General features: G+C 43.8%; 1 protein-coding gene across 3 annotated transcripts; it reads right to left on the bottom strand.

The window, feature by feature from the left end:
• Positions 1 to 1262: 1262 nt before the first annotated feature.
• LOC105695359 (protein spire) lies at positions 1263 to 23563 on the bottom strand. 3 transcript variants are annotated; one of them, XM_012416869.1, is made up of 14 exons: positions 23343 to 23563; positions 19063 to 21273; positions 17589 to 17620; positions 16172 to 16295; positions 15826 to 15983; positions 15459 to 15674; positions 14272 to 14529; positions 13845 to 14004; positions 7881 to 8020; positions 7209 to 7452; positions 6606 to 6910; positions 6149 to 6397; positions 5753 to 6051; positions 1263 to 5120 (listed from the first exon to the last, which is right to left on the bottom strand). In XM_012416869.1, the coding sequence occupies exons 2-14, from the start codon at positions 19382 to 19384 to the stop codon at positions 4892 to 4894; spliced, it is 2736 nt and encodes a 911-aa protein (XP_012272292.1). In that variant the 5' UTR covers positions 19385 to 21273; positions 23343 to 23563; the 3' UTR covers positions 1263 to 4891. The 3 variants fall into 3 exon arrangements, with proteins under 3 accessions (XP_012272292.1, XP_012272308.1, XP_023290799.1); XM_012416885.1 differs by lacking the exon at positions 23343 to 23563 and adding an exon at positions 22982 to 23335; XM_023435031.1 differs by lacking the exon at positions 23343 to 23563 and having other exon boundaries at positions 15826 to 15980; positions 19063 to 22973.
• Between the last annotated feature and the right edge of the window lie 225 nt (positions 23564 to 23788).

Below are 23788 nucleotides of genomic sequence, written 5' to 3'. Positions count from 1 at the left end.
TTTGAGGGAGGAGCAGGAAGTAACCGAAACGCGGCTCCGATTTTCCTTTCTCTTTCTTTGTCCTTTTCGCCGAAAGGGCCGGCAAAAGAGACGGGAAACTGAGGAAGAAAGAGGAACACTGGAGGAAAGAATCATTGGAAAAACTCGAGACTGCGAGGGTCTCTCTCTCTCTCTCTCTCTCTCTTTCTCTTTCTGACATTGATTATATTATACTAATGGTACATAACCGTTTATTTTTTATCATCTACAATGATTAATATTAATGCAACTACTGCATAGCAAGATACTGTGTACCCATCGCTCAAATTGTATATAAAATCATATTCGTTTGAACTTTGCCGCGAGATTCGCGCTAGAGTCACGTCCGTGTAACGAATAGAAATATGCCGAATGAATCGAACGTTACTGTAAATTGAGTATATATATGTTGAATATATCTATATATATATACATACATTATAAATATAAATACCTTGAAGACAATCTCGCGAAATCTCTGTCTCTCTCTCTCACTCTCTCTGTGTGTATATGTCGTAAGTCTATCCCGACTCTGCTTATTGTTATCCTGAGGGAAAGAGATATCACTTTCTGGGGGGAAAAGACATTCTTGGGTGGAATAGTTACTTTATTAAATATTAAGGCAAAAAGTCAGCCGAACGAAGTTCAGAGAAATTTCGAGGAAAACTGAAATTTTGCGAACTTAAACTTCACCGTGGTCGTTCGACTAATTGTTTCATTGTGTCGTTACTTTTTCTGTAATATAAATATTACAAATTGTAGATATTAGCGATTTCTCTGGAGAACGGTAAAATCTACGGAGAAAAGAAACAATTGGATTGATTTATAACAGAATCGTTCGATTGACTGCATTTAGTTAATTTCAGGAAATCTTTTGTTTAAATGTACCAAATTACATAAATACTTGACGTGATCCATCGAGGAATTTATTTATATCATATTAATAACCAAATATATGGTTGTCCATATAACGCCCATGTATGGTTCAACCAAGGAAAATTTTATTTAAATTCTTTATACAAATTATATAAATATATTCTTTTGCGTATGTAATAGTACATTGTTGTGAATAATTTAATCTTTATGGAAATGTTTAGATCGGACCGACTTACTTTTTGGAGTAATGCCATCACGACGCAGTTTGAGTCTACCTGTTGGTGAAAAATTACGGAAAATAATTAATAATAATACGTAAGTACCAAATAATGATTAAGAAGTAAATAAAGATTGAGAAGTCGCTAAGGAACCTTGTCTTCAGTGGACTCGCAACTTTATTCTCAATTACGTTACATAGAAAAAGGAGAAATAAATAATACGTCCCGTAGGAGAGTGCTAGTGACGGCGAGGAAATACTAGAGTACAAACAAGTCCTATCAAATAATGACTAAAAAGTAAATAAAGAGTAAGAAGTCGCAAAGTAACCTTGTCTTAAGTGGACTCGCAACTTTATTCTCAATTACGTTACATAGAAAAAAGAGAAATAAATAATACGTCCCGTAGGAGAGTGCTAGTAACGGCGAGGAAACGCTAGAGTACAAACAAGTCGTACCGAAACTCTTTAAGCCAGTTTCGAGGTAACCGGACAATGCCGCCGTACATTGACATTTCTTTTCTCTACATGTATGTATACTATAATTAACATCTCTCTGTACGGGGTATTAATATGTACGGACGCAGTGCTTTTGTGCAAATCAAGGTCCGGCTCCTTAAAGTTAAGCTACGTTAATCTGCTTCTGCGATCGCTAATATCTCATACTTAACCCTCTCATGTACAATTAACGCAATGCCGTGTAATTTACAATTAACGCAACACCTTGCAATTTACAATTGACGCGAGGAATTTCGCGCGGCTATTTAGGCGTCAAATGACAAATTAATTCGAAATTAATTAGAAATTAATTACAAGCCGGATCCAAGATCCCGCGATTTCTCTCTAACTTCGTTTCCGCCATTTTGAATTTTCCCTTTCTCGAAACTGAAATTAATTCGATCCTTAATTTAAATCATTAGGCGGGAAGAGACTCGATTTCTGTCGCGCGAAGTAGGACTAATTTCTCTTTTTCAAGCTAATATCAACTCACCGCATGTTTAATCTCATCGTGTGAAATTGCTCGACAACGTTTCTGGATGGATATTCCTAATAGGGTGAATTATCGAAAGCCCTCCGCGACAAAATTCGAGCCTCGGTTTATCACCGACTTTACCGATCGAGCTGGAACTAGAACACACGGGGCACTGGGAACGAACCTTACGTAACAAATTCGATAAAAGACTCCTCTTTCTTTATACATATATACCTATATTTATATCTGAATAACGTTAACTCCCTAACAGCGTCAAACGGCCCCTCTCCCTCTCTCTCGCTCTCATTAGTCGCCTTATGCCGCCATCTTTGTCGCGACTGTCCAAAGAAGTGCCGATTTTCGGGCCTCAATTTCGACCCACGACACTCTGTACAGAAAATACAGTCAGATATCGGTCCCTGATAAAGAAATGTCCATTTAAGGTGGCCACTTAACGAAGAAATGCCCTCAAAAGTGTATTATCAATTATCTCTTACACTGCCGCGCGTCTCGTCGGCCATCTTGTTATTTTATTATTTCATTATTTCAGTGTTTACTGTACTCCGGGATATCAATGATGCGGTTACTCGCGAGGACAATTGTTCTTTCTCTTTGTTGTTAACGTTTAGGTGTGTCGGATAGACGAGAGAAGGAAAAGAAATTAAGGAAATCCGTTGCGAGTTTCGGAACCCTCGGGAGGAGGTTAGGTTGTTTATGGGTATGTTAATTTCTTCTGATTTGTGCCTTGCATCATTTTTCTCCCTGTTATCGCGGCTTAGATTCTTTAACGGTAGATCTTTATCCCATTTAAACAGTGATTAACTTGTCGAGCGGTTACAGGGCTCGCTAATACCTAATAATCTTATTATCTCTTATCTTCTTATCTCTATCTCGACTACTCGCTACGCATAATTTTACGGATTCGAGATCGCGCGATTCGCTTAATTTGCGCAACTTCTTTAATTAAAGACACATCAAATAAAATTTCACGCCATTCTCACAAATGCCTAGATTCACGATATTTACCCAATTCGCCCAATTAGCACAATTAAAGCGATTCACGCGACCAATTTCACTCGTAATTAGGGAATTAGCAAGTGAATTAGCGACGTGGTTAGGCAAGGTCCACGTATAAAGGCTTAGTTTAAACCGATCATTCATGCATATTAAAGGTGTAGTTTAAGTTATTTAATGGTGTACCAAGCCGATTACAATACACACCTTCTCTGCGTACCGTATTAAATCAGTATACTATCGTTTACGCTGACAGATTAGTAAATCCACCCTAAAAGTGTGAAAATCATTCGTCCATTAAAAGAGTAACTATTCGACTGAAATTAATTGTCATAATTCCGAGGAAACGTTCCACTCAATTTATTCGAGTTTACTCGAGTCAAATAATTCCTTGGACATCCAAAATCTATAGAAATATTTCTTTGGTTTAATAAAAATCTTCTCGGTGTCTTTAGCGTAGCCGAATGATCGGTGTAAACTCGGCCATAAACTGCGAAGCAGAGCAAAGGATACAGCCGTTTCCCTGCGGTTTATACAGTTCGTGTGAGTAGCATTCGAAGACTTTTTCCCATTTTTTAAGCACCATCGATTGCTTCAATTGCTTCGTTTCGCGATAATCGCCTAATTCGAGCGAGGTCCGAGACACTCCGCGATCGCGTTTCCTCATTTCCTTTATTCCGCCATTTACAAAAATAAGGAAAGCATATTTAAATTATTGCAGATCCTCGGGACTCTCCATGGCATTCGAAATCCGGGATTTATCCGATTCAAACCCAGTAAATCCGATTTTAAGTGCCAATCCAGACGCTCAGAATCGAATCTGCGGATTTATTAATGCGACTTCCTGGATCAATAAATCCCGTATTTAGGAGTGCGATGTAGACGTGGTCATTATTTATGTGAAACTGACTCAATCAAATTTCTATCGTTACGCAAAGGATTTCTCCATTATTTAAAATCTTATTCCATAAAAATTTAATTCATTACTCTTGCCACAATTCTAAGTTGAACCTAAAAAAAAAAGAAAATAAATGAAAATTAAGAGTTAATAAATCACTAAGGTCAAGATTAAATAAAGTGGAATTAATTCAATTGAAGATTCCGGGATAAGCTCGATCTTTAAGAACCGCCTCCTTAATATGGTCCATCGTTTAGAGAGTTAAAGAAATGTTTACGGAATGGGATTAATTAGGGGAGGAAATTCTTAATAAAGCAATTAGGTTAATTAGAGAAACTCGTCCAGGTGAGATATCTCGGGCCTCGGAAGATTCAGATTTTTCGCCCAGGTAAATCTCGACTCGTACTCGACTGGCTACGAATGAAATCGGAGCTATAGGAAAATAGAACTCTAGAAAATATCGGAGCGGCCGTTCCGCTCCGTTAAAATGTACATACAAGACTCTTTAGACTCTGAACACGGCCGCGAAAGGGTTCCAAAAACGAGACCTCTTGTCGCAGCTTTTACAATCCAATGGGGCTGAAAGATCCCTTATAATCGTCACGGCATCTCGGGGAAATTTGGATAATCAACTGTCCAGTCGATAGAGAGATCGGCGCCACCGGCGCCGCTCGCGGAGAAACGGGGAACTAATCGGCGGAAAAGAGCCGGCAGCGCCAAGGATGACAAGGTTCCAGGTTTTTTTCTCGTTTCTCGGCGAGACCGAGGTGTCGTCTCGCTCTCAGATCTCGCAGGCTGTCCAGGGAACGGGTCCCGGTCCTTAAACGATTACTTTTAAGACTAAGTCGGCGGGTTTTCCCCTGGGGGGAGGCCGCCTCCCGGAGTCCCGCGGGATCGGCTACACGTAGGCGGGCGAGAGGTCCAGGGTAAGCCGCGAGATGACGTTGTTGCGTATCGTGGCCCGCGTTGTGCGGGAGCTCTTGATTATCTGGATTACCATGATTCGGCAGTCATGGCAGACGACCATCGCCACTCCTCGTAGCCGCTCCGCTGCGAGTCGCTGCTCCGAGTTGAGCCCGAACCCGGCAGACGGCAGCCGCGCAGGACTTCCGGCGCTCTTGCAGCTCCTGTGGGAACGAATGCCCAGAATTTATTACTAGACACTAACCCGAAGTCTGACCTCGACTTAAGGTGACGTCAAAGTGTGACATACACATACCAAAAATTGATAACATTAATACAACTCCTCTCCAAACAGGATGCACCGAATTATCGGAAACTACTAATCGAAGAAAAGAAAATCTTCCACTTATCTCGGACAAGAACTAAAAAAAAGATATTTTATATCTCGAAAGGTGAAATTTCACGGGCATTCTTAGAGCCTCCATAATCACGTGTTAAAGTTTCAAACAACACGGTGCACCACTTTGGAGAAAAGTTTTCTAAATCCCTTAACTTTTTGGTACGTACGCTGGGAGACATCAATGCCCGCCCGTCCTGCACAGGCGATGCCGTATCCACAGGGGAGGCATTCATGTTCGCCATTGTAGATTACGAGTTTCTCCCTCGAAAAATGTATTTGGCTCGAGACTCTACCGAGTTTCTTGTTCACACTTTCATGTCACCTTAAAAAACCCACTTTGCCTCCTTGGTACAATGGCGGATATGAATGCCTCCCCTGCAGATACGACATCGCCTGTGCAGGTTGGGAGGGCATTGATGTCTCCCAGTGTGCACAATGTTCTAGCCTCCAGCCCACCTTCTGTCGTGGTCGTCGTCGATGCGACCCCTGCAGAGAGGCGGCGTCGGAGCCGGCGTCGCGCTGGTGGTTCCCCCAGGGGTGACCGATGGCGTCGAGGCGGGGGATGCGCTCCTCAGGGCGGCGGATTCCCTGCGACGGTTGGCCGGGGAAGCCGGCGCGGAACCGACGGCCCCTACTGGCCGCGTCCACGGACTGCGGTTCCCCGAGTCGGGCTCCGAATTAGAGGGTGATAACAGCAGCCCCGGCGATAACAACACCACCGGCACGTGCGCGAAGTGCTCCGTCGGTATCCTCATCTGATAACAGGATGACAAGAAAAGTTATATAAATATTTTCACGTTTTATATGTATATATATATAAGTACGAAAAAGTGAAAAGTCTTTTTCTTTTGCCTTGGAGTAGCACTTCACGCAGACGGTCCTGTCGCAGAGTCGACAACGCTGGCCCCAGGGTCCCAGGATGCCGAACCTAGTTTTCAGGCAAAGGAAGCAGACGCGCCTCTTCTCGACGTCCTCCTTCACGCGGCCCTCCACCGGGAGCGACTCCAGCTCCGCCTTGGTCAGGACGCTCCTGATGTGCACGATCTCCTCCAGGGTCAGAGAGAGACGCTCGTCCAGGAACATATCCCCCAACGACGGCTTCTGCAAAATCGGCAATGCGAAATACATCCCTCGTTCTGCCTATCACACGCCATTAGGTCTTTTGGATAGGACCGCAATATAATATATGATATTACCGCCTCTCATATCCTCTTAAGATATTATAAGAGTGTCATATATATATACAAAACTTAAAACTACTAAACAAAAATTAGATAGATGGTAAAAACACATTCGAAGATGGCTGCACCTGTTCCGAAGCTTGCCGGTCCTGGGCGTCCTGGTGCTTGTCGAGGCTGGCGCTCGGCCTGGGCCTTGCCCTAGGTCGGGGACTGAGGCTCGGGCTCGAGGTCAGGCTCAGGCTGGGACTCTGTCCAGGACTCAGGCTCGACCCGGCGGTCCCCGAGACACCCTCGTGCCTGTGCTGGCGACTGTGAGGCCTAGAGTGCGGAAGGGACGTCGTCCCCGTGCACGCCGTCAGAGAGATGTTCCCCACCGGGGCGTGCTTCCTAGCCGAGGCTCTCCTGGAGGGGCACTGCGTCGCCAGGTCGTAAGCTGAAACGAGACCATTGACTTCCATGAAAGAAGAAAAAGGGAAAGAAAGGAAAGCGCGAACAAAAAGACACGTGGAAGTAGTCGACGTCTTCGACACTTTGAGATACTTTGCAAATATTTTGTAAAAAAAAAATGAAATTTCCTGGGTGTCGAGACCTTCCTTAGGGCCTCCATGTACGCATTGTCAAGTTTGAAACGATTCGGTACACCAAGTTCGGAGGAAAGTTTCATAAACGGTAACAGTGCGTAACAGTGCAATGTCAACTCGGCGCTCATTGTTAAAAGACATTTGTCTTACACTCGAGCTGAGTATCGCAGAAGCGATGGTACTCGTTCTTGGTGAGCCTCAAGCTCCCCGTTTTCCGCCAAGGATTCGCCGAGCCGACCTCGTCCTCATCCTCGGGATCGCAAATCCGCTTTCCGGACGGCCCACCGTTCCCGAAGACGTAGTCCTCCTTAGACCGCCAGTAGTTCGTGGCCACGTCCTCGTCGTCGAACCTGGCCACCTCGAAGTCCTCGTCGTCCTCGTCGTCGGCGTCGAGCTAAAAAATCCGAATTTCAATTAGCAAAGTGGTTATTAACGCCGGACGTTTGGTCCAATATCGCCTGCACGGTCAGGGGAATTTCGCCCGTATGTCGAAATAGCCCCGCGTTCAAGGGGTTGAATTGAATTAGCTTATATTATTAATAAATTATATTACCTTATACTATTATTAAATTATACTAGTTTATATTATCATTAACCCTTCGGCTGCTAAGAGCGCCTAGAGGCGTCCGACGTTCGGTCCAATATCGCCTGCACGGTCAGGGGAATTTCGCCCGTATGTCGAGATGGCTCCGCGTTCAAGGGGTAACGATTCGACCTGACGATCCTTTGCAGATTGTAAATTATAATAATCCGCAATAATTCATCACGGTATTATTTCCCCTCGCTGGATAGTCAATTATATCAATGTTTCTTTGTTCAAACCTTCAGGTCGAAGTCGACGGGGATCAGCTTCCTGGGCTGCCGCAGTGCGGAATAATTCAGGTCCGCCGATCCTCGCCTCGACGTCTTCGGGGTGGTCACAATCTCGCTCTCTTTAATGCCCGTCGCGTCCTGAGTGCCTTCTGAAAGACATACACCACCCTCTCGTAAAAAGTCATACCTTCCTCCCGCGAAGCGTCATACACGCAGAAAAATATTACTTGGCCGAATCGATACAACTTTTACAAAATTTAACCATAGCATATGAACATCCAAATACTTAATTTGCAGGAACAAATCCTTTGGTTAACAATTTTTTGTTGATCACCTCAAAAATTCCGGCAGATCGACGCATATAAATAAAATCACTACCCCGAAATAAGGCTTATTAACTGTAATATTTTCTAAAATTAATAAAACCATTTCTACCGAAATATTTTAATTCACCGAAGCGAACAATTCAGGTCAAGTTAATTGAAATTCGGTGCGGTCAATTGAAACTATATATGAAATTAACCAAGGGTAGTCAAATGATTTTTTTAGGTCTAAGGGAAAGTACTGTCATTTTATGAACACTTACACTTAATATTAAGTGAACCAACATTTTTCTTTCTTTCTATTTTTTTTTTTTTCTGCGTGTACGAGTATATGAGTGCTCTACATGGTCAGTGAAATGGCATTGTATAAAAGAAGAAAGTGAAATGACAATTGTTTACTCGGTCACTTTTTAATATCCTCCCCTAGTTGCAATTACAAGTCGACGTAATTACAATTCGGTTTAACAACGCGAATCTATAAAGTTTCAGATTAATCGGTGCAGCCAATTTGGAAAAAAGTTATTAAAAAGCATTTCGACATTTTGATACATATATATAATGTATCAAATTATATATATATATATTATATAAATATTTTCACGTTTTATATGTATATAATNTTTTTTTTTCGCACGTTGATTTATTGCACGGGTAATTTATTGTCGGCTGGCAGTAATTGTTGTCGATTTTTGGGGGATTGTTACTTACGAAATTACAAGACGGTTTACGTGACATGCGAGTTACGATGAGCGGATGATTACCTGTCGCCCTAGTGCGCCTTCTATGGGACTTACGATTCCCGATCGTGCGAGCTCGGACTTCCTTGACGATCCTCTGTCGAGGTTGAGGAATCGGGACGTTCGCGCGACGTCCTTCGGGAATTTGGGTGGCGACAGGTCGAGGGTCCTGGCCCTCCTGCAGGTGCCATTGGGCTGCGACGTCCTGGGCGGATTCCTGTTCCTGCTCGGGCTTCGCCGGGGGCACCTCACCCAGGACTATCCTACGGGACTCCCCTCCGACGGCCAGCAACATTTTTCCGGATTAAAGTCGCGGGGAGCTTAATATCTGTACGAGAATCCTCGGGATCGTATATTTCACTCTCGAGGAAGGTGTCTCTGCTCTTGGAGATGTCTTTTTGCTTCTTAACGCGGTTGTAGAGGCGAATGAAATCCCGAGGTGGTGCTTCGTTCACCCCGAGACTGGAGAAAAATGTGATCACTGCCGGAGGGATCGCAATTCTCGACCGTGAGCTTCGAAGATACAATTCTTCACTCCTGAGGAAGGTGTCTTTGCTCTTGGAGATGTCTTTTTGCTTCTTAACGCGGTTGCAGAGACGAATGAAATCTCGAAGTGGACGACCCGCGCTCACTTCGCGTCTCCAGCGGTCCGTTTACTCCTAGTCAGGATATATCAAGCCCCTGCTACAAGGATCTCGATATCCGACCGGAAACTGTTAACATCCAATCCTTCACTCCCGAGGATGATTCCTCTGCCCTCGTAACTCCTTTCCCGTCCCCGAGCTCGACCACAGAACTGATCGAAATCCCGAGGTGGACGATCCATGCTCACCTCGACCGCAATATATCTAAACTCCGACGAACCTGATACTACAGGTATCCCTATACCCGAAGAGTCTCCAGAGTTTAATTAACAATTACTAATAAACAAGACCCAATTCTAGTTTTAGGCCGATTTTTACATAGCGCCTCCTGGCGATTCACGATTCCTAACCTCCCCGACGCTTTTCGACGGGGTGGAGGAGGGTGGTAATTAACGACACCCCTTTCACGCGTTTACGGAATACCGTGAAACGGGTTAATAAAGACCCACGCGGGGATAATAATAAATTTACTCCAAGTTGTCCAGGGTGGCGATACGGCGCGAAAGGCCAGGGTGTCGTCCAGGAGAGCGAGGGTCGAAGGGCAGCGGCCAGCCGGGCGGAAGTTCCCTCGGGAACCCCTTAAGGTCGACTCATGGCGAGCCGTGATTCACCTAGACCCCGAGTCACTGGTTCTCCACTTATTTCCGACTATTGATCGGTCGTCCCCTCCGCAGAAGGTGCCGGCCCCGATTCACGCCCTCGAATCGGCACCCTCGACTCCCCGATCGAACCTCGTCGGTCCCGGACGAGCCCGAGTTTCCGGGGGTCCTGGTTGACCCCGTTCAGGTTTCCACCTCGCCGCCCGGACCGGGCGCGACCTGGTGCTCCAATTTCCTGCCCCCCTCACCCCGCGCTACGTGTCGCTCGAGTTTCCACCATTTCGCAGACGTTTTTCCCCAACTATCGCCGATGAGTCTGTCGCAGTTTCTCTCGGGAGTTATCACTATTTCCTTCGCTTAATCAGCAATACTTTTCAGCAACCCTTGCCGATAAGTTTATCACAAGTGTCACGGGAGTTCTCGCTATTTCTCTCGCTTTATCAGCAATGCCTTTAAGCAATTTTTGCCGTCTGAACTTATCGCGAGAGTTCTCCCTTTATCAGCAATATTTTCCAGCAATCTTTCACGATAAATTTATCGCGACTATCGAGAGGGTTCTCACTGATTTTCTCGTTTCGTCAGAAGCTTCTTCCAATCAATTTGCCGCAAATAATTAAATTCATTAATATGTACCGACTATCGTGCACCAAATACTTAATACATGCATATGCGTCGTTATCACTGAAAGGGTTAAGCAGCAACTTTGTCGGTGGAGTTCGGATGAGTTTCGGAAGTGTCTCCTGAATTGTGTATCCTGCGTTAAGCATTATGTAATTTTTCATCCGTTGTGCGATAAATGTTCAATGGCAATCATATAGCAGGCTTGTTGCTGGGGTTTGGGTGGATTTCGTGATTTTCCGCCGTGTCTATCTTGTGATAAGCGTTGCGTAATCACCCCCTCCGGCGGAGCCGCGTTTATCGGATCTTAAAAAGGGGGTCGATGTATCGTTATTTAATTTAACTAGTAATATAGTTATACATTCACTCCAGTCCAGTCGACGCACTTTGGGAGGCTTCAAAGTTCCACTGCTCGTGCTTCGAAGTTGACGTTGATGTTGATCCGCATCGTTGACGAATGAATCCGTTCAGCAGGATCATCGGCAGCATCCGGAATAAAAGAACCTCTTCTAGGGGGATTAATTACCGCCTGAATTTTTGGATCTTCGTCAACTCCACTTCTAGGTGCAAGATCAACATCGACTCTTCATCCTTGCCACATACAGAAAACCTATCAACACTTCTAAACTCCTGTTTCCCCTTAGGGAGCCTTGATATTCCCCTAAATCTTCAACTTCATCAACGATGAAGATGAAGATTTGATGTTGAAGATTTGATGATGAAGATACATGTTCATACCCTATACTTATCAACTCTTCAACTCTTCGTCTACTCCTATCCGAGGTCCAGGGTCATCGGCAGCAGAGTATCCTCTTGGTACCCTTTTCCCCAAACACCTTCCGGAACCTCTTCCTCCTAGTGGAGATCTTCCAAGCTTATTATCTTCTCTTCCAGATCCTCTTCAAGTTCCTCTTCCAGATGCACCGTCTCCAGGAGGTCTGCTTCCCGCGAGATCGCCAACGCACTCCGGATGGCTCCTCTCCCTCGGCGGTCGATACTCTTGGTACCCTTTTCCCCAAACCCCTTCCGGGACCTCTTCCTCCTAGTGGAGATCTTCCAAGCTTATTATCTTCTCTTCCAGATCCTCTTCAAGTTCCTCTTCCAGATACACCATCGCCAGGAGGTCTGCTTCCCGCGAGATCGCCAACGCACTCCGGATAGCTCCTCTCCCTCGGCGGTCGATACTCGGCTCCGTTCTGCCCTCTCTGTTCCGGACTCGTCCCGGTCCCTCTTCAGGGTGCTCCTCAGGATGCGGCTCTTCTTCGGGACGACGGTTCTTCCTCGGCATCGGCGGATCGCAGTCGCGTCCTCCAGGTGGGTGCGGAGACACCCCTCAGGGCTGAGCACGTCCACCTTCAGTCCTGGTCGAACTGCAGGGAGCCCTCTAGCGCCTACACCCGACCGCGGCAGCTGGCGGCCGTCGAATGACGCGGAAGCCCTCCAAGGCGCAGGTCCCTGATGGAGCGCGGCGCATGCGCCCTGCGCGACGGCCTCGCAAATGCCAGCTGATGAGAGTCGCTCGAAGGACCGCTCGTGTGTCTTCCTCATAGTGCTTATAGACATGGAGAGGCCATTTGCTATACTATGTGTATAGAGTTAGGTGTCACGAGGTATTAATTTTAAAACGGCATTAACTTGGTGTATCTTGAACGTACATCCAAGAAAAATTCTTATAAATCATATCTATAGAAAGTCGAAAGCTGTAAGGACTAACATCCCTAGGAGATGAAATCATCCCCTAGGGATGATAGTCGATGTACATTGTAGGCGCATTTTTTAAGAACTCCGAAATTTACGACATGCGCATATCCAAGAGAAATTCTTATAAATCATATCTATAGGAAGTCGAAAGCTGTAAGTAATGAGAACGCGGTGAAAAATGAATAAGGATCGAGAAAATGCCACGTCGAGTGATTTAAAGGACTCCCCACACGAGTTTACCTCCCCTAGGGGTTGATGGAGAACAGCAGGGGTGCATCATGTTACACCACCTTTAAAGGGCAGTCATTTAAAGTGCAACATACTGCCGGCATAATGCGCCATCACGTGTCGGCGATTAAAAAAGAGAAAAGCGCAGAAAGCCTCTGACGGACACCAAAAGTCCTCCTAAAAAATTCACCAACTCGGGTAAACATGGAAAAAACATCGGCACATTTTTTCCAATTCCAGGGTGATCCTTTAATATCTCATTTAATACATAGATTATATGCACCGCGAAAATTCCTGCCACGTGTCGGAAAGCATTATCGACCTTCTTTCCTTTTTTATATTTCTCTCTTTCATCTTTTTATCCCGAACGCGGAATTTCCGCAGCAATGCGGATCGCTTGGTTTGGCTCGCGGCCGAGCTGCGGAAATATTTTCCGTGGATATAATGGATCAATATATTATCACGTACTTTTGATTACATTTTGCAATTTCAATAGAACCTCCATAATCCTGTGTCAAGGTTTCAATTGATTCAATGCACCCAGTTTGGAGAAAAGCATTATAAATATTTTTTAATGTATATCCTAATAAATATCTTTTAATATAGAATGACCCTTTCATATCGCCTTAAAGAAGTGACAAATAGATCTTTCACAATGGCCTTTTCTAGTCTCCGGCGTTTTAAAAGAAGCGACCTCGTCCAAGGAGGTCGCCGATTATGGACCCGTGATATGGAGGAAGGTCGAGGTCGTCTTTTTTCTTATCGCACCTTATACGCCGTCCATTAAGACTTCCCATTTTATCACCTCCTTATTAAATCAAATTAAACCGTAATTAAACCTAAATTACATATTGTCAATGAGTACAGCTCTTCAGACCCCGCGGATTATGTTTATCAGCGATAACATTTCCAACGTTATCATCGCGATTAAACCGGCGTTGCTTGGTCAAGCAATTAAATATTGAATTATTAATTATGACGTACCGTTCAGTGATGAGTTTGGCGTTGATTAAACATTTCCGTAGACGTAGAAAAATATTTCCCTGAATATCTTCAGGTTTTAGGTGTGTAGAATTACCCTTTCGTATCACCTTAAGATACTAATGATAAAAAAATGACTTACCTTTGTTCTCATTAGGAGTCTCTTTGAGCACCGAATGCTGTCTAGAGGTGTTGATAGTCCGCGAGGACCTCAAAGGTCTAGGAGGTCTCTTGATGCTTTCCATCAACAGTTCCCTCATCGTGCATTGCCTCTTCAGGGGAGGAAGCTTCCTCTCGGATGCCTAGAAAAACAAAACCAACAAATGACCAATTTCACCAGATTATTTATATTATTAGAGCAAAAAAGATTTGTCGTCGAAAAAAGAAATATCACGAACAGCGCGTTACTCCTTAGAGCCTCCTTAATCACGCGTTAAAGTCTCCGAAAATACGGCGCACCCACTCTGGAGAAAAATCGTATAAATATTTTCACTTTTTGTCATGTATATGTATATATCATTTTTTTTCTCCCTATCATTTTAAGAACATTAAGCCTGTGCTGGATCTACTTTTTTCAGAGGAGGTCTGCTTCGGATGAATTCCAGGATGACCGCTCTTGCGTCCTTCCTGAGGTGCGGCGAGGGTGCAGGAGTCTTCCTGAGCCTGTACCGACGTTCCCGGATGTCGTCCATCAGGATCTCGTAGGGTGTCAGCTCGAATTCTGCCCCACGTCCTCGAGGAGGTCCTCGCATGCCAAGTCCGGCCTCGACCTTCTTCAGCTTCACCCCTCTTCGCAGTTCCCCGATGACTTGGACCCAAAACCTGGCCTGGAAGCGAAATTCACGTAGAGAACACATTGCAGGGATCTGTAATGCGGGATAAACGTGCCAGTGGAGTTCTCGAGGCTTCTGAATTAAATATCGGACCGGAAGTAACGCGGCAGACGAGGCTGTTAAATAAAATAACGAGAAATAAAAGATAGGATAAAAAAGGGGGAACCTGCAACTCCTGCAGATAGTGATGTGCGGCTATACGGAAAGACATCCGCGAACTGTTTTATCGACGCTAGAAGCATGAGATGCAGACTCGAAAATGGAATTTGTTGTTTTATTAATAATAAAGTGCAGGAAGTGTGACTTGATGGTGCAGAAGTGCATTGCCGTTTTCATGCCCAATGCAATGGAATCGTTAATGATCTTCGATTTCTCGTGGTATCTATCGAAGAAAGTGAAAGAAATCTCAAGAAATGAATATGAAATGGAAAAATAATTACAATTAATCCAGTCACAGGACTTCGTAACGAAAAGTAGAAGAACATCTAACAAATCTCAGCCGGACATGCCACATGCACGACTACGATTCGATTGAACCGTGCATATTAATTTCACTTTCGATCGACATACTTGTATGGCTCGCCAGATCCTAATGTCGGTCTAAAAAACAAAATCGACACAGTGAACGGGCCTGCAATAATTCCGCATCTCTTGCATCTGAGTCTCAAAGGGGAAAAAAAAAAAATAAAAATAAGAAGAAAATAATGTCGGTACTCGTTAACTCGATTTTTTCATTCTCCTCGGCACAAGCGCGTCTCGAATTAATTTTTCTCTCTTTATTTTCTCCACCGAGAGACAAAATCGATCACGGAAAATCAAACGTTATAAATGTAAGAAGTAATCCACCCTCCTTTTTTGATTTTTTTTTATAGGTGTTGCTGTTATCAATAAATTAATAGGAATTAAAACGTAGTCACACCGACCCAGTCGTTGAAGTCGAGGGCGTCGAGATGATGCGTGGCAGCGTTGTCTAGGGTTATTTCTCCCCGGAAATCCCTAGCATGAGACTGCTGCTTCTCATTGGCGACTTTATCCAAAAACTGGGACAATTCGAGAGCCTCGGTCACCAGGGCCCGAATTACGGCACGGTAATGTGCGTCGGCCTGTTCCCTTGTCCCTTGCATATGTCGCGTGCACAGCTGATAACGAAACATAAAAATAGAGAGGCACGATTAGCAGTCTTAGAAAGATGAAGCGTAACGCAGCCCGTAATAGGCAACTTTTGGTGGAGGAAAAATAAAAAGAAGAAAATTCGTAAAACCCGAGAAAGAATGAGAAACACCGGCTTACTCGAACACTATTCTCCAGGGAGCACAACAAAGCCCCAGTGTAAGGGTCGTTCGTCCTCTGCATCAGCAATTCCTCCAAATCGGTGTCTCCGGAATCCCTCTCGATCCCCTCGTCGTCGGTTTCCTGGAGACGCTCCTCGGAGTCTGGCTCGCACTCTGCTAAAAATAATTAAAAAGCACATTTTGCATCATTAAGGTGACACGAAGGTGCCTCGTTAATGGAACTTCTTTCGGCGCGTAAAAAGTGACTCCGAGAAATCGTCGGTGCATTATATTATTTTTTTTTCTCTTTTGTAATCAAGTAAATTAGAATATAAAGGAAAGGGGAACTCTGGTGAAGCATTTACTTTGACTGGAATGCGTCATCACTGATATGAGGTCTTCCAGGTCTGGCGATAGCGGTCTCTCCTCTTGCTCGTCGAGGCCAAAGTCCAGCGCTTTGAAGAGCATCATCCCCAGGGAGAAAACCATCTGCGGGAGAGAAAACCAATTTCCATTAAACGCCCACTGGCTTTAATCGGTGATCAAACGTCAGAGTAGGCGGTGGGAGCGAAAAAGGGAGCTACGGATCGAGAGGTTAAGGTGATATGAAAGCGTCAGCCTATATTTATATCTGAGAGGTCAAATCGTTCGTGTAACTATTCTCCGAATGGGGTGTACCGATTCGTTTGAAATTTCACCAAGTAAAAATGTAGGCCCTAAGAAAGGCCGCGAAACCCATGAAATTACATTTTCGTTTATTAAAATACACTAAACACGTTTATAAAAAATGTAAAAAAATTAAATGAGGCTCCTCAGACCTTAAGGCGATATTAAAGTCGCATTAAAAGGGTCAATATTTAATGAAACTTTTCTCCAGTCCTTCATATTCACGTGATAAATCTTCAAGCAGTTCGGTGCACCCAGTTCAGAGAAAAGTTTCATAAATGAGGCTCCTCAGACCTTAAGGCGATATTAAAGTCGCATTAAAAGGGTCAATATTTAATGAAACTTTTCTCCAGTCCTTCACATTCACGGGATAAATCTTCAAGCAATTCGGTGCACCCAGTTCAGAGAAAAGTTTCATAAATGAGGCTCCTCAGACCTTAAGGCGATATTAAAGTCGCATTAAAAGGGTCAATGTTTAATGAAACTTTTCTCCAGTCCTTCGCATTCATGGGATAAATCTTCAAGCAGCTCGGTGCACCCAGTTCAGAGAAAAGTTTCATACAGAATTGACCCCTTTGCCACAGCTTTCATATCGCCTTAATGGCAGGTATCGCGGGGGTGATTAAACCGTAGGAACGGCGATCTCGGAAGCTGGGCTCGTTTCAACGTAACCGGGTCGTCGGGGGGAATCGAGGCTAACCAGGGCGATGGAATTATCTCCGGCGTATGGAAAGAAGATGCCCTTGGCCAAATCGCGGAACCCGCGGACCTGTGAAAGGATCCTAACGGCACCGTCCACTCTTGCCGGCGTATCGGCACGCCATCTTAACTACGGTTAACTACGGTTAACTGCAGTTAACTACGCTTCGGACCGCACCGCGGAAGTGCCGGAATTGCAAGAACTCCTCAAAATGAACTTTTTGGCTACTAAGAGTGCCTAAAGGCGCCCGACGTTTGGCCCAATGTTGCCTGCACGGTCAGAGGAATTTCGCCCGTATGTCGAAATGGCTCCGTGTTCAAAAGATTAAAGATGGATTTTTTTTCTATAGAATCTAATTACCCATATTATGTTATGTTATTTAATTATTCTTTAATAAATTATATAGTCGGACGCACCTTGCTCTCCGACACGGGCTGACTCGTGGAATCTGCAACAAAAAGAGAAATACGGCGGTGAATGTATGTTCACTGGGAGACATCAATGCCCTCCCGTCCTGCACAGGCGATGCCATATCTGCAGAGGAGGCATTCATGTCCGCCATCGTTCAAAGAGACTCCACGTCTTTTTTCGTGATCTATAATCTCTTATCAACGCTCCTACGATTTATGATTCGTCCTTACTACGTCCCCTATCATGGAATTCCTATTCGATGTTATTAAATTTATCCCATCTCCTCAGGGTTTCATTTCGCTCTATTAAGGTGGTATGAAACTATCATATAATTAATATTTATAATACTTTTCTCCAAACCTGGGTGCATCGAGTCACTTAAAACTTCCACGCGTGATTATGAAAGTCCTGAGGAAGAACGCGATAATCGTGAAATTTCATTTTTTAGGAAGATAAATTTCCATTTATCTCGGAGAAGAGCCAAAGAAAGAGATTTTTCTTTTCGTGAAAAAAATGAAATTTCACGAGCATCGCGTTCTTCCTTAGGGCTTTCATAATCACGTGGTGAAAATTCAAATGATTCGGTGCACCCAGTTTGATGAATAGTTTTATTAATTAATATTTGGACTTTTTGGTCTGTATATATCTGTTTGAAATTAATGTTGTATTTCTCGAAGATGTTATACCGACCACGTGGCCTGTCAATCGGAGCGGAGAAGCTTCTTAGCGAGCATTGTTCTTAGCAATAAGAAACAAGGAAAAGGAGCTCTCTTTGCGATTCGTTACCTAGCGAAGCGGAGATAAGATTTAGAAATCGATACGATTATATGCAAACGATCTCTTGTTCATTGTATTCGCGAGGGCTCGCTTTATAAGGCGACGGCCTCGGCTCGGCAAGTCGCGTAAACGTCACGGGATTACAATCGGCCCAAAAAAGCCGAATGGGAAATGCTCTAATCATTCGCATGACCGATGAAATGATTTAACGGACACGAGTCACTGTAATACCGAGTTTTTGCATAACCGACGTGTGTCACTATCAACGTTATCGTGTCACTATTGCGTTACAAAATGTTCGTCAATACACCCTGAAACGTCGAAATATCGATATATACACAGGCCAAAAAGTCCAAATATTAATAAAACAATTCCCCAATTTGAATTTCCATCACGTGATTATGAAAGCCCTAAGGAATAACGCGATGCTCGTGAAATTTCATTTTTTCACAAGAAGGAAAATCTCTCTTTTTGATTCTTGTCCGAGATGACTAGAAATTTCTTATCTTTTTTTTCCCCCCCGAAATAGATATTTTTTAGCACATATTCTGTAGTACAAAATATCGCTGAACGAATCTTGATTTACGGGAGAGAAAGCTTGAATTAAGAATTGCGGCCGTGGAGGACACATGTATGTACTAAAGATTTCACCTTTTTTTTTTTTTTGTTTTTTCAAAATATGATAAGTAGATAAGTCCTTACCGGAGAAGGCCACCCGGACGTCGCCGTCCTTGTGGAGGAGGATCTGCGAGAGGTCGGTCAGCTCCTGGAACTCGGTCCTGGGGGTGCGGGCGAGAGTTTTGGCGGCCTGATAACAGAGCGCCCAGGTCTGCTCTTGACTGATAGGCCCGTTGAACGAGAGCAGGATGTCCTGCAGATTGAGGCATTCGGATGGGTCCAGCTTGCAGCGCGGCCTCTTCGACCTCCGCCGCCGCTTTTCCGCGTCGCTCGACTCGCCGTTCATCTTTTCCGCCTTTTCTACGCAAGCCGTCCGCCCTTGCGGAACTCGCGAGAGGCTGCCCATTCGCACATGCCCACACTTTTTATCAACTTCGATTATTCCAAGTGAAGCGAGATAGAGAAGGTACTTGATCGAAGAAGTTCCGAAGCGCGCGGAAGAATTTCAGAGTCTGATGAAGCTCGACAATCGTGGTAGTTTCGTAACAAACTTATGTCAGAACGTAAACTACTGCTAAAAGATGCTTTGTAGAGTAGCTTCGAACTTTTGCTTGGACTTCATAGATTTTAGTATCGATTTGATAATTAAAGGAGGTTGAGATTGTTGCGATGTGCACGTAGCAATTGCAGAATCTGATGAAGCTCGACAATCGTGGTAGTTTCGTAACAAACTTATGTAGGAACGTAAACTACTGCTAAAAGATGCTTTGTAGCGTAGCTTCGAACTTTTCTTTCAACTTCGCAAGTTTCAGAATCAATTTGAATAATTGCAGAATTCGACGATGTCAGCAATTGTGGTCGACGGTAATTTTGCATGTAACCGATGTAAGAGCGTAAAAACTACTCGTAGATAATTCTTCGTGGCGTAGCTTCAAATATTTGCTCCAACTTCACAATTTTCTCAATCCGTTTGACGATCGAAGAAAAATTACATTGAGAAAGTTGCTAAGTGCACGCAAGTATTGTAGGATTTTCTATAATCGACAATTGTGATTTACACAATTATGATTTTTTTTATCCTTGCCGTTCCATTAAAATCACCGACGGAATAAATGGCGTCGTGGAGTAGTTCCCTTCCGAGGTAGAGGGTTAACAATAGTTCTAGACAATATCAATCTAACATTGCAACTAATTTGTATTGCTACTCTCTCGTTGCGTATTCTCATACTTGTATACACATCGGTAATCACACTTTTTGTATCCCTGTATGAACATATGTTCTCTGATAATTGTATTCCTTATTTTTCGATAAATTGGACAATCCAGGGTAATTGGACATAAAAAGCCCTGATACATATAACGACATTCAATTCCTCCTTTGGTCCGAATTGTTTCCAGGAAACTTCAATTCGCTGCAATCTCTCCTAATCGTTTATTCTCCTTATCCTTATCCGTTGTATCTTTGTTCGATGATGTCCTTATCAACGTTGATGACTTCTGCGTTGTCTTCTTTCCTTTCTCTTCGCTTAAATACTTCCAGTGTTAACTTCCTTCCTCTTCGAGCCCACTTCTCTCTTCTTTGTGTTATCACTTTATCGCGATAACGAAGAGGGAAATTGTAACAATGTACAATTGTATCCGAAATGATAAGCCTTTAATCGCGATAAGCAAGACGCACCTCTTTCTGCCATTTACTAATTAATTCCATTAGAAAACATTGTTCCATCCGCAAACAATACACTCGATTTTCCTGACTCACGATAAACACGCCACATTAATAAATAATCACGTTTTGTAATAAATAATAACCACGATTAGGCAATAAATAAATAAAGACGTGTCAGGATTTTCACACTTGACGACGAGGACTATTGGTACAACGATTGTATCATTGTTGTTAACGACTTGTATTCTTGGCGACAATATTTGCCTTCTCGTTTGCGCCCCAATTATTTTACTATTAGCGATGATAATTGCAGTATTGTTGTCGGGCCAATTGTTTCACTCTCGTCGAAAACAATCGTTTTGCTATTTGTCCACCCAATTGTTCCACACTTGTCGGCCACTGCAACTCTTCCTCTATTGTCGCCCAACAATTCAGGTCAACAATTGTCCCTTTGCAATTTTAGGTCAACAATCGTCCCTTTGCAAAATTAGGCCAACAATCGTCCCTTTGCAAAATTAGGCCAACAATCGTCCCTTTGCAATATTAGGCCAACAATCGTCCCTTTGCAAAATTAGGCCAACAATCGTCCCTCTACAATATTAGGCCAACAATATTTCCACTAAAGATCCCTGATTAAACAAATCCAAAGCGTGAGATTCCGTTAACAAAACTCCAGAGAACAATATCGATTCGAGGAGACTCGACCAGAGGAAATCCTTGACCCGAGCGAATCCTACCGACACGTGGGACGCAATTATCGACAACAACGAAACGACAACACGGGTAAACAAACTTCAAGTGACCAAACACCCATATCGATCGGACCAACGACCACCATTGTTTCGCTATATCCAACAAAGAGAATAATTCTCTCAGAAACAACTTCGAAGCCAATGGCGACTAATTCGGCATTCGCTGTTTAAATAACTATTGTCGGTCTAAAAAATCAATCCATGGTCGCCTGAGTCCTTTTGTTAGATTCGCGGGAAGACTATTCGGATAGTGGACTTCGAAGCCGATTTACCGCGCGTTGACATTCGGAATGACATTAATGCGAAGGAGACTAGAATCGGTGTTTACAGTGGTTAACTAATCGAGCGATCCGCGACGTTCCCCCTTCGGCGGCTCGCGCGGTACTACCGGTCGACTCGCCGCTCCGCGCTCTTTATCCTTTTTTCCCCAGCGCTGTTAGCCGGTGGTGAGTACCAACAGGCGCCGGTAGGTTGCGCTAGCCAATATTTCGGACATTATTTTTCAAATGATATGAAAGATACTAAGAAAGTTAATCTACGTCGAGAAAATAACATCCATTAATACCCTTTCATCTGACTATGTAATATTCCATTTTTACAGTATTCTAAGTTTTTCTAAACAGGTCTTGAAAATCTTCTTTTTCGATTCTAAGCCTTTCAAAGGTGTAAGCGACGCCATGTTGGTTCTAGTCCGCGATTAATAAAAAGGAATTGTTATATGAAATTTCACAAGCTTCAGGACCTAATATATACTAGTATGTACTAGCTGATCAATTCATATCACCTTTGCTACATTACAGAGATAAGGAAATGCATGTCGATTACTCATAATAGCTCCAGAAGTGTGCAAAGTTTAATACCAATCGGAGAGTGATTCTTAGGCAGGCTTCCTTGAGTGGTTTGACATGGATAAGCTACTTTAGACATCGATATTCCCTGTAAAGCTTCGTTAGATATGGACAGATTAGACATCAGCGGATGTTATTAGGCGAGATGATGTACAGAGTGTTATTAAATTCTATCACTGTTAGATCATGCCAAGAGCCATGCCGCACTATCATGCTCAGCCTAGTTTCGTGATAACCGAGATCAGCTAATCGCCGGTTACGCACTCGACAGGACCCACAGCACACTTTCCATATCTCTAAAAAATCCAACTCTTATCTTCCATCTGACGTCGAGATTAATAATTCATCCTCTAATTAATAATTTCGAAACTCTGTTTCACGCGAATGACAGTCCAATTTCAACATTTATTAAGCCGTTGAAAGGAGTCAAAAAATCACGGAAGAGTCTCGAAGCACCTCCACCCTCTGACATCAAATTTAATAATCCACCCTCTAATCAATAATATCAAAATCAAATTTCTTCTTCAACCCGATTCCTCAAGAATCATCATTAAAATCGTCATTTGAAAATTTATTCAGCCTAATCTTTCACTCGTTGAAACAAGCCAAGAAATCACGGAACCACCTCCACCCTCTGACATCAAATTTAATAATCCACCCTCTAATCCCCAATATAAAAATCACATTTCTTCTTCAACCCGATTCCTCAAGAATCATCATTAAAATCGTCATTAAACCTAATCTTTCACTCGTTGAAACAAGCGAAGAGATCATGGAACCACCTCCACCCTCTGACATCAAATTTAATAATCCACCCTCTAATCCACAATATAAAAATCAAATTTCCTCTTCAACGCGACTCCTCATGAACAATCCTTAAAATAATCACTTGAAAATTTATCCAACCTAATCTTTCACTCGTTGAAACAAGCGAAGAGATCATGGAACCACCTCCACCCTCTGACATCAAATTTAATAATCCACCCTCTAATCCACAATATAAAAATCAAATTTCCTCTTCAACGCGACTCCTCATGAACAATCCTTAAAATAATCACTTGAAACTTATGAACTTATTCGACCAAATCTCTCTTTCACCCGTTAAAAAAATGGGAAGAAATCATGGAAGCGCCCCGAACGACGTCGGCGCGGCCCCATGGCCAGTCCCGGACTCAGGCCTGGACGGCGAGCAGCTGGTTCGATATCCCGACTCTCCAAGACCCGACTCGGACCCCGTCGACCTGTCCGAGAGGAGCCCTCTGGGCCGGCGTGACCTTAGGAATTGGCTCGCCTCTTCCCAGGAAGCGCCCCTCGGGGAAGTCGCGGCTGCTGCGCGACCCGCGCCAAACTGGCGTCGAAAGCTCAGGCCTGGTGTGGGTGTGGGTGAACCCGGGTCGACCTATAGATATTCGCTCGATATCTCTCCGTGGAAATTGCGTCAGGGACGGTATATCGAATGTGCACCGCCTCCCCCCGCACACACGCGCCCACATTTTTTTTCATTCGCAATTTTTTCACAGAGAAACTTTTCTTTATTTAGATTA

The sequence above is a fragment of the Orussus abietinus genome, unplaced genomic scaffold (assembly GCF_000612105.2).
Source record: "Orussus abietinus isolate OABI.00-Male unplaced genomic scaffold, Oabi_2.0 scaffold55, whole genome shotgun sequence".
NCBI lineage: Eukaryota > Metazoa > Arthropoda > Insecta > Hymenoptera > Orussidae > Orussus > Orussus abietinus.
Note: the sequence above shows the minus strand (reverse complement) of the source record. Positions and strands in the feature narration are given on the sequence as shown.

Bases quoted from the DNA above. Each gene is read 5' to 3' on its own strand.
- LOC105695359 (XM_012416869.1), bottom strand. From the start codon at position 19,384: ATGGGCAGCCTCTCGCGAGTTCCGCAAGGGCGGACGGCTTGCGTAGAA. The intron at 17,621-19,062 runs GTAAGGACTTAT...TTTTTGTTGCAG, and splicing joins CGTCCGGGTGGCCTTCTCCG to ATTCCACGAGTCAGCCCGTG. The intron at 8,021-13,844 runs GTAAGTCATTTT...TATGTCTTTCAG, and splicing joins GACTCCTAATGAGAACAAAG to AAGGCACTCAGGACGCGACG.